The sequence below is a fragment of the Sinocyclocheilus rhinocerous genome, unplaced genomic scaffold, assembly GCF_001515625.1.
Source record: "Sinocyclocheilus rhinocerous isolate Xijiao unplaced genomic scaffold, SAMN03320098_v1.1 scaffold8, whole genome shotgun sequence".
NCBI classification, from domain to species: Eukaryota; Metazoa; Chordata; class Actinopteri; order Cypriniformes; family Cyprinidae; genus Sinocyclocheilus; species Sinocyclocheilus rhinocerous.
In genome coordinates this window covers 2,658,820-2,675,680 of record NW_015666800.1, presented here as the reverse complement: position 1 = coordinate 2,675,680, position 16,861 = coordinate 2,658,820, and the positions used below count along the sequence as shown (strand labels likewise).

At 38.7% G+C, this 16,861-nt stretch overlaps 1 protein-coding gene across 1 annotated transcript in view; it reads right to left on the bottom strand.

The window, feature by feature from the left end:
* The window catches only part of LOC107733123 (Usher syndrome 2A (autosomal recessive, mild)), a 209,374-nt gene that overhangs the window by 93,664 nt on the left and 98,849 nt on the right, over positions 1 to 16,861 (bottom strand). The window contains 3 exon segments of the mRNA XM_016544622.1: positions 6,295 to 6,483; positions 13,863 to 14,010; positions 15,365 to 15,516. Of these exon segments, the coding sequence (XP_016400108.1) occupies positions 6,295 to 6,483; positions 13,863 to 14,010; positions 15,365 to 15,516 (489 nt within the window).

Here is a 16,861-nt window from a genome sequence, read left to right as displayed (position 1 = left end):
GTAGGTATGTGGGGGCGTGTTCGAACGAGCCGTTTTAGGTAGGTGTGGCTGACTCTTAACTTTTATAAAGAATATCTCTTTGGATTTGAGACTTTAGTCTTTGCAACGTTACAGATCTTCTTTATGCACCAAGAGCTTGTAACACTCCAAAGAGAAAGGAAAAATTGAAATCGCATCATATGACCCCTTTAAATTCAAATGAGCTGCTGTTTCCACCCTCTTTCCAGAAGAGGGCGGAGCCTTTACAGATAGTCCATCAACAACAAAACCGGAGAACCTCACACAAAATGTCAAAAATTATTTATGAAATATGCAGACAGTGATTGTTCTCCGTGGCTCAGATGCCGAGAGTCTTTGGAGACTCACAGTTGTACATCCAAAAACAAAATTTGTAATGTTTATGTGGCACAGACAATATTTAGCATAAATAGGCGCTATAGCGACGATATAAACATGGCGGACTATGTGTTCAATCAGGGCGGGGTCAATACGAATAGGGCAGATCGTCACCAGTCATTGGCGGGGCTTATCAGGAATCAGGGGAAATCAGAAACAGCGTATTTTCAGATACTGCTTCTGATTTATGGGGATTATTAAAAAAAAAAGGAGTGGGTGGATTTTTACCATTACAGGCTGTTTGTTTACATATTCAAGAAACGGCTAAAAACACATCTCTTCCATCTTCATTTGACCCTCTAAATCTAGCACTCTCTATTCTAATTCTAAGAAAAAAAACCTTGCCCCTCTAACACTTGCACTCTCTATTCTATTTCTATTTTTACAACTTGTCTTCTTTAAAAAAAAAAAAGTTTTTGACACTAGCATTCTCTATTCTTTTGACTTGTTTTGTTTTTTTTTATATAAAAAAAGATCCTCTAACACTAGCGTTCCCGTATGAGTGAAAAATTTAAGGGGGTCTGAATACTTTCCGTACCCACTGTATATATATATGTATATATGTATACATATATATATGTACTGCGGCAAACCGAGACTTGTCACAGCACTTACGTATTATTGCCCTTTTTTTGGTTTTGATTGGTTCTTTTGTCCTCATTTGTAAGTCGCTTTGGATAAAAGCGTCTGCTAGATGACTAAATGTAAATGTTACTATCAATAAGCAGCAAATTACGAGTTTATTAAGGGAAAACTCTTAATTAATAGGGAATATGTGTTCCCTATTCTGAAGTGTTACCCAGACTTATTTAAAAAAATAATAATCTTAAAGTCTACATACTTTTGAATGGCAAATATATATTATAAAGTTATCCACATTAACCTACTTATTATAAAATGAGTATCATAAATATATGACATTTAATTAACAATGACTAATTTAACAGGCCAGCAACTGTTTAAAAAAAATTACACTGGTACTGTAAATAAGTGTATAAATGAACAAAAAGCACAAGAGTTGCAGAAGAAATTCTGAAATGTTTTTCCAGCTGCCATGGTTACGTACTATTACTTATTTTTGGGTGAGCATAGAAAAAAATTTAGAAAAAAAACAAAACAAAAATAACAAAAATACTGTACCAAAAACACAGGCGTTAACCTGCATGTTCTGCACACTGCGGAATGAACAATATGTTCAAAGCATTTGATTTCTTCCCTAAAGTTTGTAGAGAGAGAGAAAAATAGAGAGAGACAGTGAAAAGGAGAGGCTAACGAGAGTAAGACACCCCATTTACAAAAGAGTTAATTCCTCACAGCCTTATTTCATCAAACAGTCAGTATGAAGCTTCCTTTGTTTCACCTCCCTCCTTCCTCAGGTATATCAAAAGTGTCACTAATCATTTTAAACTATGCACTTTTATGTTTCGTCTGTATCCTAAGCCTTTTACTCCGTCTGTTCTTTGATATAACAAGGACAGTTTGAGACAAGTCTTCAGTTCAGCTAAGACAAACCAAAAGATCTACTGAAAGAAGTAGAGGGAAACGTGTGGTATTTAAAATTTATACTTCTTGTGTCTTTGTGTTGAACTTGAACAATTTCGCAGAACTTTAACTTGGGTGTGCTGCTGTTTTTTAAAAGGGCCATAGGAGAGCGATTGGTCTGTATTTAAAGGCTGGGCATTAACATGGAGTGGCGTTTACAGGTCAGCTTCATCATCTAAGAACATGCAAGGCCATGTCCCATTCCCCCCGAATCAATCCTCAATCCATACACACTCCTATGGGAATGAGCGTTCCGTTCACCTCCGTGAGAGATGAGACAACGGTGGAGCTCTGGGGTTTCAAATGCTGATGTTTGTTCATGAAACGTGTCCCAGCAACTTCATTTTCTTTTCCCTACAGGAAAATGATCTTCCTTTCAGGTACAGACAGAATGATAATTGTCACAGAACGTTTAAACAAATCAAAGGTGGTTATCAGGTCAAAAGACATGTCTCGCCGGTCTCTTTGATAAAAAAAGATGTGTGTGTGTGGATGCATAAGTCCTGGGGAATTTACAGTCATCTGGCCAAAAAATGAAAAAGAAAATGGGTCTGGTCATATTACTTTTACATATGAGTCAAATGAGATAAAAGTGATTGTCTAACGATTCCTCCGCTAAAACAAGTATGAGAGTGGTATCAAGAGCTGGGATAGAAAGATCTAAAATAGCAATAAGAAAGCTTTGAAATAATAAATACATAAACAGTTCAGACATTTAGCCATTGTGTTTGCTTAAAAAACATTTCAAATTAAAGTTAGACTTTATCCTTTTTTTATCCAAGGTTTTTTTTATCCTTACCTTTTGAAGTGTATTTTTATTCATTTTTATGACATTGAATAAAATATATTTAATGTAAATTGTTGTCTCTCATTGGCTTATGTTCAGAAATGTTTACTGAACACATTATCAGTACACACATTAATTCTTCAAAATTGAATTGTAATCATATTAAGAAAATGCTTCGTAAGAAAATACTGCGTACTAAATTATTGTATTTTTAATAAGCGTTATTCAAGAAATTTTTCAAAGACTAAATAAAATTGACATTTATATATTGTTGTTATGTTGCGTCTGGTTATGACATGCAGTAAGAGAGTAAGAAGGAGAGAAACAAGAAAGGGACATATCAAAAATGAATTATAAAGATGTACAGTTTGCACTGAATATCCACCCTCATCTGAAGAAACACTGGTCCACTGACCCCTCTTCTCCAACCATTCCTTCCCACTGAACACAATGGGGGGTTGGGAAGGCAGAAATCAGTAAATTGTCTTTTTTTTATCTCCTCCATGGTAATTTACCCTTCCCTTAAACACATATAACCCAGTGCGTGTCACATGCTTCCCAACAGCCATTCTCTGTATAAATCAGCTTAATAAGTTCCCACACCATTAAGTAAAAGGAAGGATGGACCAAGGCCTATTTAACCAATGAGTTGTTACCTTTCATTTGCCTGAGAAGGTCGTAAAAAAGAACATTCTGGAGCCATAAGAGTCATAATTAAAATCAACAACAATTTAACAGTGGGAAAGTGTGGCTTCTTAGTGTGGCAATAAACTTATAGTGGCTACTCTTGTGTGCATACGCTCTTATCTGCCATTGCCATAGACAGGAAATGGCATGTTTTTAGATCACCAGCAGTGGGCATTGTTCTCTGTCAGCCAGCAGATGTCCAATGTCTCCCCGCTGGCCCCATACAAGGCAGTGTTACGGGGCCCAGAAGATTCAGCCTGATCAAACAGCTCGCTCTCCACCCATGTGGAGGCATGTGATTAAACATTAGTGCAGAGAGCCTGTAGCTCTGCGTCAGATATGATGAGCCAGGGCTGAAGTTTACAGGCTGTCTGTTAATGAAGAACATGGCAATATTATGGAAATAGAGCGCTTCGAAATTGTATATGTGTAAAAAAATACACATTTTACTTATGAAGATTAGTTTTGGAAGGAAAAAAAATCAATATCAGGTGATTGCCATTCAGGATCATTTTGGTTTGTGTACAAAATCTCAGTGAGCTACTGCATATTGATTTACAACTAACTGCGCTAATCATATTCTTGTCAGCTTTCTGGCAGATGTTGATGTTTCAGCCAGTTGACCTTATGAGATTTCTGAGGATCATTTAGATGTCATAACTTTCAACCTATTCCTATTTCATATTTCATTATCTAATAATTGTATTTGTTTCACCTAAAAAAAGTCCACATTTCTAAAGACATGGTGCACTATTTGTCACATACTGTAGATACATTAAGCCGTGCTTATTCAAATGACACAGGTTCAAGTTTAGCTTGCAACATGGCCTGATTTAATTTCTGCTTTCTCTTCCTAAGGATTTCTAGCCATGTCCATCTTTACAATCTATATTCAATAAAGCAAGCACCCCTTTTACCCCAAATAAATGAAATAATTAATAAAAAAAACATTAAATAAAAACAGATTATTAATTTTTCATAATAATTAATTAATTAGAAAATTACCAGGGAATGCATGAACTGATGAAATGTGTATATTGAATTAAATGGCAAAATGTAAAAGTGACTTTGGATAAAAGTCTCTGGTAAAAAATAAATAAATAAATAAAAAACAAACAAATAAATATTTGTGTTTGTAACAAATCGTTATTGCAATAATTCTCTGAGGGTAAGCTAAGATCAAATCTATATAGCAAGATAACAATCTTCATGTGCGGCACATGTCAATTTACCTAGTCTGTGTACAACAAATGTAAATGGTGTTCTGTTACAGAAAGCTGTGTTTGGTACTGACCTCCTGGTGGGAGAGAGACGCTGGTGGAGAGCGATTGGTCTGTATTTAAAGGCTGGGCATTAACATGGAGTGGCGTTTACAGGTCAGCTTCATCATCTAAGAACATGCAAGGCCATGTCCCATTCCCCCCGAATCAATCCTCAATCCATACACACTCCTATGGGAATGAGCGTTCCGTTCACCTCCGTGAGAGATGAGACAACGGTGGAGCTCTGGGGTTTCAAATGCTGATGTTTGTTCATGAAACGTGTCCCAGCAACTTCATTTTCTTTTCCCTACAGGAAAATGATCTTCCTTTCAGGTACAGACAGAATGATAATTGTCACAGAACGTTTAAACAAATCAAAGGTGGTTATCAGGTCAAAAGACATGTCTCGCCGGTCTCTTTGATAAAAAAAGATGTGTGTGTGTGGATGCATAAGTCCTGGGGAATTTACAGTCATCTGGCCAAAAAATGAAAAAGAAAATGGGTCTGGTCATATTACTTTTACATATGAGTCAAATGAGATAAAAGTGATTGTCTAACGATTCCTCCGCTAAAACAAGTATGAGAGTGGTATCAAGAGCTGGGATAGAAAGATCTAAAATAGCAATAAGAAAGCTTTGAAATAATAAATACATAAACAGTTCAGACATTTAGCCATTGTGTTTGCTTAAAAAACATTTCAAATTAAAGTTAGACTTTATCCTTTTTTTATCCAAGGTTTTTTTTATCCTTACCTTTTGAAGTGTATTTTTATTCATTTTTATGACATTGAATAAAATATATTTAATGTAAATTGTTGTCTCTCATTGGCTTATGTTCAGAAATGTTTACCGAACACATTATCAGTACACACATTAATTCTTCAAAATTGAATTGTAATCATATTAAGAAAATGCTTCGTAAGAAAATACTGCGTACTAAATTATTGTATTTTTAATAAGCGTTATTCAAGAAATTTTTCAAAGACTAAATAAAATTGACATTTATATATTGTTGTTATGTTGCGTCTGGTTATGACATGCAGTAAGAGAGTAAGAAGGAGAGAAACAAGAAAGGGACATATCAAAAATGAATTATAAAGATGTACAGTTTGCACTGAATATCCACCCTCATCTGAAGAAACACTGGTCCACTGACCCCTCTTCTCCAACCATTCCTTCCCACTGAACACAATGGGGGGTTGGGAAGGCAGAAATCAGTAAATTGTCTTTTTTTTATCTCCTCCATGGTAATTTACCCTTCCCTTAAACACATATAACCCAGTGCGTGTCACATGCTTCCCAACAGCCATTCTCTGTATAAATCAGCTTAATAAGTTCCCACACCATTAAGTAAAAGGAAGGATGGACCAAGGCCTATTTAACCAATGAGTTGTTACGGATAAAAGTCTCTGGTAAAAAATAAATAAATAAATAAAAAACAAACAAATAAATATTTGTGTTTGTAACAAATCGTTATTGCAATAATTCTCTGAGGGTAAGCTAAGATCAAATCTATATAGCAAGATAACAATCTTCATGTGCGGCACATGTCAATTTACCTAGTCTGTGTACAACAAATGTAAATGGTGTTCTGTTACAGAAAGCTGTGTTTGGTACTGACCTCCTGGTGGGAGAGAGACGCTGGTGGGAGAGCTCTCCACACAGCCCTGACTGTTACAGGCCTTCACCAGCACAGTGTAATTAGAATATGGCAGCAGTCCTCCTATAGACACCCACTGGCCCTCTTTACCAGTGCTGAGCAGCTCTCTCGTCTCTGTGTCCGGCATTTCGAAACTGCTGAAGTTCTGACCTGAAACACACAGAGATGCAATTTAACATCCATATAAAGCCCCATCAAAAGATCAGAGCCACGCTGACCTGCAGACATCTTCAGGAACTTGGATGATTATCACTTTGCCGATAAGCTCCTAAATACAGATCCAATTTTCTTGGATCATCGATAACGAGGTGTCAGCATGATACATGCTCATTTGGTTCACAGATCAAACTTATCCTATAAATTGGAGGAACCTTATTTTCTTAAAAAATACCTTTTAAACACATTGACCCTTTTTGGACTGAGAAGATGCTGGACACTCTGTTGCACTCTGTGTGTGTGTGTGAACTGCAGTGCCCTGCTGACACAGGGAAGCCCATGCTTTGGCTGTCTGGGTCTTAATCCAGAAATGGGGATTGATTGCTCTGCCAGCCCAAACATTGATTCAACACACAGGAAGCTGGATCCACAGAAAAAAAACAACACAGCGGCTAAAATAGAAATACAATTTTATAAATAATCCAATTTTCTTGGCTCATCGCTAACGAGGTGTCAGCATGATACATGCTCATTTGGTTCACAGATCAAACTTATCCTATAAATTGGAGGAACCTTATTTTCTTAAAAAATACCTTTTAAACACATTGACCCTTTTTAGACTGAGAAGATGCTGGACACTCTGTTGCACTCTGTGTGTGTGTGTGTGTGTGTGAACTGCAGTGCCCTGCTGACACAGGGAAGCCCATGCTTTGGCTGTCTGGGTCTTAATCCAGAAATGGGGATTGATTGCTCTGCCAGCCCAGACATTGATTCAACACACAGGAAGCTGGATCCACAGAAAAAAAACAACACAGCGGCTAAAATAGAAATACAATTTTATAAATAATGGCACAAAACAATTGTGAGTGAGCATATTGTCAATCTGGTAAAAGCCTTATAAAGCGCTGTATTAAAAACAGGAAACAAAAGAAAATCCATAAAAAATAACCGAGATGCTCACATACTTACTTAGCTGTAATAAGCATTATCGAAATAAAACACAAAAAAAGGATTCGGAAATTTCCCCAAGTCAAATGTGTTTGCATTACAAATTCACAACCTGAAAAAGACTTACGGACACAGAGACATCCGTAAGTGTGTAACTTTTAAAAAAATCTTTTGCCTATCCTACTTAATCTGCACACACAACTATAAGTCAGTATTAATTATTATATATTAGTATATATAATATATATTACCAAATATTAGTTTATTCACCCAAAAACATTGCTCTAAAGATAAGGCACTATAATTTCAGTTTACAGTTCATTACCATTACAGAAATTCAAACACATATCTCAACACTCCCACTCATTGGCTGTAATGCTTTCAGTCAGACCCTTGCGTGTGTGCACATTAACCAAGAGGTCAAGAGCCAAGCCTCCAAGTCCCCAGCCACCACCACTTACTGTAATGCAATCGACCGCAGGATATACGGCCCTGCTTGCAAATTAAAAGGGAATTAATTCCCCCAAGTTCTCACCTCTCACCATATAGACTTCTACCATCTTGGGAAGAGACAGAAGGGAGACGTGTGTGCAGGCCGAGTCCATAACCTCCACCCTTTCCCCAGCTAAAGGGCTTGAAATGCAACGTCATAAAGAAATCAATAGGCATGAAGTGCCCCAACAACTGGAAGCCCACAAATGCATCTCTCCTCCATTGCTTAAGTGTTTAGCTGACGTTTTACATTACTGTGCAGTGCAAGTGGAAAAAGAAAAACACACCCAGAACTTGTAAAAATGACCTGTTTAAGCAAAAATAAACACGCTTAATGAATTTATCTGAGCTCTATGCCCTTAAATAATCATTCTCTGTCATCTACAGTACGACTAGCTCAGCCTTTTTTTTTTAGTTAAATCTTATAATTGCTTCCAATTTACCTATTCTGCTTTAGGCGGTTTATAAAATGAACTGCCGGAACAGCATCCATCTCATTTTTTAAGGGCAAGAGTTTTTCCCCCCTTTTTCAGCTGGGAGTAAGAAATATGCAGCCAACATACACTTTATTTCCACGAAGAGATAAATGGAAGGGTTTGGAGACTAAAGAATATATAACAGTTAAAAAGTCACTTTTTCCCTGAAGCTCTACATAAATCACAGGAGTAGTCAATATTTAATAATGCTAGCCTCGGTCCACAGTCCCTTGATCACCCCTGTCATGTGTAATAGCCCCCACTCCGATTTTCTTTGACATAAAAGCTTGGCTTTACTGCAATACTAACATGTAGAGGGGTCATTACTGATCGACATTTCCCTTAATCTGTGATAGCCAGCCACCCGCCGATAAATTCTCCAGCAATCCACTGGGAGAAATTGCTTAAACTTCTCTTCTGGCACAAAAGACAGAGCTAGAGAGAGTGCGACGCCTGTGGATCTGACCCTGCTAGCCTGGTGCGAACAAACCCTCCCTCACGAATAACACACTCCACAATAATACAAAAATAAACTGTGCTGAACCCTCTGGAGCCAATGATATAATCAAAGAAGCCAAGAAAAAGCATAAAAGTATTACTTCACACTGAACGTAAGCTATCATCTTCATCAGAGGTAGTGACCACAAATGCGCACGAATCACGCATGGCACGGCAAAGGGAAAACAAGAGTTTGGTTGGAAGAGTCCACTGACGGTGATCTCGCTCTCTCAAATCAATCTCCCTGCACATCATAATCTTGCTTTCTGCTCAGAAGCTTCCTTCAAAGCTCTTGCTCTATGAGAGGGGGGATGTGGCTGCCTTTGTGAGAGGTCACTTCCATCTGCTTGTACTAGGAGATTACAATCTTGAGTCCGTAAGCTGCTCGTCCTGCTTGTCAGATAGCTACTTTTAAGTCTGGCTGGGCTGCACACTACCTCAGATTGGCCTGCAAGCTGAGAAGATCCATAGCAAACCACTGGTATATTAAGTTACAGATTCAGCAGTATACTCAATGATACAATGAAAGAAAACAACGGGGAAGGCAATGGTTACTTATTCATATGAGCAGCAGAAGCAGACAAAGCAAGGCCTGTGTCCATCAAAGTTGTCACCTATTTAAGTATAATACACAGTTTCCTCAAATAGTAGCATGTTTGAAAATGTCTTCATACTTTATGTGCCATTAACCAATCAAGTTCTTTACAGTATTTTGTTCTCAGAGTTTAATTAATTTTGCCTGATCATTAAACACTGCATTAATAATTTACTGCTTGTCATTAATTTATTAATGATAATTACTACTAATGATTATTAAGAAAAAAATATTTAGAGCTGCATTTGCATTTAATCAGAGACTATATAAGGAGGAGAGAAATAAATGGGATAAACTGTACATACAGTAATTTTGGAAAAAAAAACTGTGGTGGTAAATATAAGACCAGGCTTTCCGTTAAAAGAGCCAATCACCTTTTTGATTGAGTTTGTTTGCTCTAAAATGCACATTAGCTGGATAAATTCTGAAAAATGCAAGGTTTAAGCATGACTAGACTTTAAGAATCAAATTTTGTTACCACAGATGTCTTGATGATTTGAAATATGTAATCAAAACGGATAGGGCAATTTCAAATTTTCCTTATTCAAGCAGATAGGAACTATACATGTATGCCTATTGAGTACCTAAAAAAAAAATTTGGTGCCTAGTGATGTTACCACGATGGCCACCATATGAAGTATAATTTCCCTTAATGTTGAAACTATTAATTTCATAACACACTAAACACATTTTAGTCAAGGACTAAAAAAAGAAAAACATCGAAAATCATATCGAAAATCATATTGAAAAGCACAATTGTCTTAATCAGTTCTAAGCCACAATGAAACTGAAGAGTTTAAATTAAAATTTTATTTTAAAAGAAATTTAATTTAATAGAAATAATCATCATAATAATAATACATTAACCTTCAACCCATGAGTATCCACAGCAAACAACTGGTGTATTAAGTTACATATTCAGCAGTATGTAAGTCAATGACACAAAGAAAAAAAAAAAAAACGACAGCTGAACGGCAAATCTCTGACAAATTTGATTCTTATTTATCCATACGAGCAGCAGAAGTGTATACACAGTAAGGCCTGCGTCCATCAAAGCGGTCGGCTGATTGCTTTGTAAGCGATCTCCCACAAATATTAACGATCAGGTGAGCTCAGCTTAATTAGATGCTGACGGAGTAATATGGCAGCCTGTGAATCAACCTCTGTTTCTGTATTTGTATTTTTTTTACAAACAAGCACATTATGGGTTATAATTTGCTGATAGTGGATGATTATGCAGTATAAAAATGTCAATGTATTCATTTAAGTAGGCTATAGTGAAACACACACTGTAAACATGCACACACAGGTCTGTTGGCAGGATTAAATGTGTAGAATCTGTAAGATGTACAGATGAACTCTTGATTAATGGAGAGAGACAGTCTATTCTATTGGCCTGGCAGACAAAAAGAAGTGCTGACACATAGAGGTGCAGGTCAGTCATTTCATCTGAGACTGGCTGGACTTTGACCAGGAATACATAGAGTTTTGGATGCCTACCAGCAGGATATGTGAAAGAAAGAATGGGGGACACAGGGTTCAGCATTACACTCAATTCACTCACATACTGACAGTATTATGAATGCAAATTGAATCTTAAAAATAGATAAAAACCAGCCCTATGGGGCTATAAAGGAAAAAGGTTGAGTTGGATATGTATATGCACACACACACACACACACACACACACATATATATATATATATATATTCGGGGAACCATGGTTACATACGTAACCTGGAGACGTTCCCCTTCAGGAACTCGAGCTGCGTCGAAACGCTACGGGAACGAGAATGCCCATGCCGCCAGACTTGCAAATCCCTGCCTAGTGTGGAAGAGCACAACTGAGGCGAGAGAAAAGGGAGCCAGGAATGGCTAAAGTAGGCGGGGCCCGCCGTCCCGAAGGCCAATTTCTGGAGGAGTGAACCTTGACCCCCGAAGGGAAGGGGAGATCAGAGGGCTCAAGGCTATGGAATAGCATCCTGATCCACCACTTAGCATAAGCTTCTCTGGCCGGAGGCCTCGGCCTCAGCGCACCGCGGAGGAAATGTGTAAGAAGAGGGTGTCTTCCCACTGAATACCGGCAGGGGACGACCGTACTAGCTGCTCTAGAGCCCTCCGTGGAGGTCGCGAGCCTCTTAGCACCGCTACGTTTCATGGCGGTAACTGAGAGAGCGCTCGCCGGAGACCGAGTCTCGCGAGAACACCGGCAGGGTTGGCAGACCGATCTCCTGAGGGCACTGAGGAGAGACGGGCACCGTGTAATGCCTTCCGCTAGAAGCCTTCGACCTGGGAGTGCCAATCTGACTCTAGACTCTGCGGAGTACGAGAAGTGAGGCCCCCAGAATGAGGGGCTGGAACACGGTAGGTTGGGACTGCTCCCGCCCAGCAGCCCCTGCTGACCGCCTCAACCTCCTCAGAGGAAGAGAGGTAAACTCGTGCTCTCACTCGAGAAAATGTATTTATTTATTTTATCCCAAGTGCCCCTGTATATCTAACTTCTCATCGTCAGATAAAAACTTCATTTTATTCCTCAGAATTAAATGCAGTCAGACAACCAGAGGAGTAAATACGGTCTGGTGAGTAAGATTCATATCAAAAACAGAATGATGTAATATAAGCGTTGCCTCGGCAGCGCGCGAGTCACTCAGTCACACAAACAACATCAATCTCCTCAGAGAAAGACGGCCGCATCAGCAAGCTCTCATTCAGAGGGGGAAGAACCACAGCCCGCAATCGCAAGATCACAGGCACGGACACACTCCTCGGAGCGTGCCCGGCGAGAGCGGAGCGCTTAACAGCGGGAAAAGCACAATCCGCCCCCCGAGAGCTGACTGCACGAACTCCGCTCCCCATTAATGCGGCTCATTATAATATCAGGCATAATATGCTTGTGTAACTGATGCTTGTGCAACTGGCGAGCTCTTTGACGCCCTCCGTATCAATCTCCTCTGAGAAAGACAGGCCGAGCGTCGCACCCTCTCCCCGGGGGGGAAGTACCGCAGCACGGGCTTCCGAAACCCCGAGAGCGGGCGTCCCAAGCAGACAACAAACAAACTGTGTTCCTCCCTGCCTGCGTTACTTTACGGGTGGGGATACACACAGGCTGAACGCTGCCTGCCCTCGCCTTAGGTGTCTGGTTTTGTCTTGAGATTTCGTGACAGACAACACTAAATAAGACTCACAAACAGATATCAGACTGACATACACAGAGCGCTTGCTGAATGACAGAAAGCTGACGCCGGTTTCATCGCACGTGCTTTTATGCTTCCTGGTCGCTACGTCACCCCGCCCGTGACGTCTCGTGTCACATGATCCTTTCTGATATCCTGAGATTTCATGCTCACTAAATATTCCTTATTAATATCTGTAGAAAACCGTTGTTCTGCTTAATATTTTGTAGAAACCATGATTCATTGTTCAGGATTATTTAAAGAATAAAAAGTTCAAAAGAACAGAATTTACTTGAAAAATAAATTATATGTAAATGTCTTTACTGACACTTTTGATCAATTTAATGCAAACAGTATTACAGTAAACAGAAAAACAGTATTAAATTATTTTAAACACACACACACACATCTTGCTGACCCCAAACTTTTGAACATGAATGTATATTTATGGCCTTTTGCCACTTTAACCTGATTTGAAAATGTTGCTGGATTCAAACTCACGATACTTGCATGTGCACCACAGCTCAATATGCACTAACCATTAGATAACAGCCCCAGTAAAGCTATATATCCAATGGCATAGACATTATGAATGCATGTTCAGTATGTACTGTACAATGTGACTGCACACTTGTAATGTGTTTGACAAGCATTTGCATCTGCATTTCAGTACCTTTATAGAACCTAAGTGATTCATGAGCTTGACAGATTCACATAGAGAATGTGTGTTTGCACCCCTCACTCTCTCATTACGGCAAACGTTTATCCTCTAAACAGCATAAGGGAAGCTCCAGCAGAGATCAGGGCGGCAAGCAGAGGGAGATTCCTTTTGTGGGTGCCATTACGCTTTTAAACAAACCTGTCCGCTCTCAACCCGTGAAGAATGAGATGAGAAGAGCGCGTGATGAGCACTGGTGTCCTCCCGTAGCCCTTTTGGCCCGCGATAGCACCCGGCAACCAGCTTGAGCAAAATGGAGGCCGACAAAAATTCATTTAAGCCCATTACCGCGCAAGCAGGGTGTGCCAAGGTTCGCTGACCTTTCAGCATTTTTGTTTGTAAACAAACAAAGGGAAAACAGTAGAAGTCAATACAAGGAGCAGAGGCAGCATGCAGGGAAGCAATGTTGCATTTACTTGAAGGAACTGAGGGAGGATGTGGAGGTGTGAAGGGAGCAATTAAGTTTGATTTACCTGGCCCGGTGAAGAGGACTGTGTAGGTCAGGTTTCCGTTGGGTTTAGCTGGGGCCTCCCACTTGGCTCGCACTGAATGTGGAGTCTCGCTGAGGACATCCAGGGTCATGTGACCAGCGGGAGGCATCTCTAAAGTCCTGCCTTCCACCTGACAACAGAAAGAAAGATAATGTCCGCTTAAAACTAGAAGTAAGCATTTAGTTCTACTTAAAGTAAACATGAAATCTAAAGGATTCAAGTATTTCGATAATTTGTATTGTCATTCCAAAACATGGCTCATGAGATGGAACGAAATTAATCCGGTTAAACCCACTCACACATAAATACACATGCAATAACCAGTCATACACACACATATAAACACTAGAACCTGAAATTTAGCAGCATAGCAATATAAATTACGAACATGGCAAATTTAGTACAAGTATTATATCTATGAAATGTATTATTATAAAGTGACCCTATTTACTTTCTATTTATCAGTGCATGTTAGTCCAAAAATAGTTTGTCTTTGTTCAATCAAATTTTAATAATTTGATCTCTGTATGAAATAATTTTGCTTTTCTACTTACATTACAGTAGGCCATGCAAAACAAAACAAAAAAGAACAGAACAAAAAACTGTAGCAAAATTGGTTTTGTTAAATATTGCAATTTATGTTAAAAATTACATTACTGTAGTAGAATAAACTGTTCAAAGGTTTGGGGTCAGTAACATTTTTTGCTGTTGTTGTTTTAAATTAAATTAATTTTATTCAGCAAAGATACATTAAATTGATTAAAAATGACAGCAAAGACTTTCACATTGTTATAAAAATCGTAAATTATTTTTTTTATTAAACTTTCTATTTATCAAAGAATCCTGAAAAAATAGAAAAAGGTTATTTTAAATTGTAATATTTTACGATTGTGACCATATAATACTGTTTTACTATACATCTGATCTAAATGCAGCCTTAATGCGCAAAAGAGACATTTAAAAAACATTTAAAAAAAATCTTGGCTCAACTTTTAAATGGTATTGTAGGTTGTAAGTCGCAATTCACATTGTCTGAACAGAAATTTCTTAAACTCACTTAAAATCCATAATTTGAGACTGCACGAAGAGGCATTATTTTAATTTAATTTTTTTTTAACTCACAGGAGTTAAAAATAAATAAATAAAAATTCTCAGCCTGCACTATTTTCCCCAACATCTGTCCACTAAATGATCAGATACTTCATAGCCCGACACCACAGCCACTCAACCTCTCGCTGCTTGCTCCAACTTTTGCTGTGTCTGCAGAACTGGCCATTTGACTAAATATTGCACGCATATTGGAAAAATGCCCAAATATGGCCCATCAAAGCAGTAACCAGCCCAGAGTGGCATTTATACCAAATGTCAAGCGTGAGCAGAAGGTGCTTTATTGAACAGAGTGAATCGATCACCTTTATGATGTTGAGCTGCCATCTGACACGCAGAGGAGGCATTAACATAATGTAAATGTGGTGGACTCTCACCAGGGGCCCCAGAGCGCAGCCCTGAGCCGTGCAGGCCTGCACACGGAAGCTGTGGAGGCTCCATGGGGACAGATCACCGACCTCGAAACCCATAAGAGACGAATTCTGCACCAGCGTGCCATCCATCCAAAGACCATAGCTGCTAATCACACCTGTGTGGAGGAAATTAATACACATTTAGCATATGGGCAAGAGCTATGTGATAGCGTACGTGGAAATACAGGTTGTGCTTGACGTGTAAACCTCTCGTATATTCAAGAATGCAATAGATGACCCTACAGTACCAAAATAATTGTTGACTACAGTCAACATTTCAAACATACATCGTCTTTAAGGACATGACCCAAACATCAACCAAAATAAGATAAAAAGAAATTCATTAATGCCTGAAAATCAACAAGAACATGCAGCATTCACTGTACTTCTGCTATGAAGGCTAAAATTGCCCCTCCATCACGAACCCTTTTTCCAATACACATTTTTATACCCAAACACTGTTTGCTCCATTGATTTCCTCACATGCCCTGATGTAAACTGGCCATTTTGTTTAAAGCCCTCTGTTAAAGCCGACCATTAGGGAAAGAGTGCTGTAAAACATGTAAACACAGCCGTATACTGCTCCTGCTCTCTTTATAGCTGCTCACGGGACACACCCCTCAAGATGGACCGGTCAGTTAAAAGGTTCAAGACGGACAACTGAGCTTGGCCCAATGCACAGAGAAATAATATGAACAATTATACTGAGTTTGTGCATTTTTATTGTGCACTTATTTAAAATGTAATTTGTAACAGGGTCATATGATGCTGCTAAAAAGAACATTATTTTGTGTATTTGGTGTAATGAAATGTGTTTATGTGGTTTAAAGTTAAAAAAACACATTATTTTCCACATACTGTACATTATTGTTTCTCCTCTATGCCCCTATATGTATTTAAATAAAAGATTTAGTTCACTAAACGACCCTTGTTGAATAAACAAAAAAATAGCAAATAATTGATTTAATATTTTCTGTACCAAGTAAACTAATTTTTTTCTTTATATACAACAATATAATTTATATAAATACTTATAAATACATACATACTTAATAGATATAAATACAATAGATGTTAATTTCATGGGAATTAACATTCACTAAAATGCAAAAAGTGTAGGATTGAATTCCAGAAGCACTTCTCCTAATCTGCATCTGCTCTCAAATGCAGGGGGCGCAGTGGTGTCCCACATCCGGTGCTCAGGCTGAGTGAATGAACCTGCTGCTGCGCTAAAGCTGCAGTTCACAGCATCAGTCAAAAGGGAGCACTTTTCATCCACTTAAAACGCAGCACCCTCTTTTCCACGGTCTCGCTCTCTCTCGCGCGCTCCCAGTCGCACTGCCACACAAAGTGCTCTTCTTTTCCTGTCCCCTTCTCTGTGCTAACCCATCATTAAACATGAAGCACCCTTAACTAAACCGCCATTTGGAATATGAACTCACCTTTGCCGGGCACTAGTTT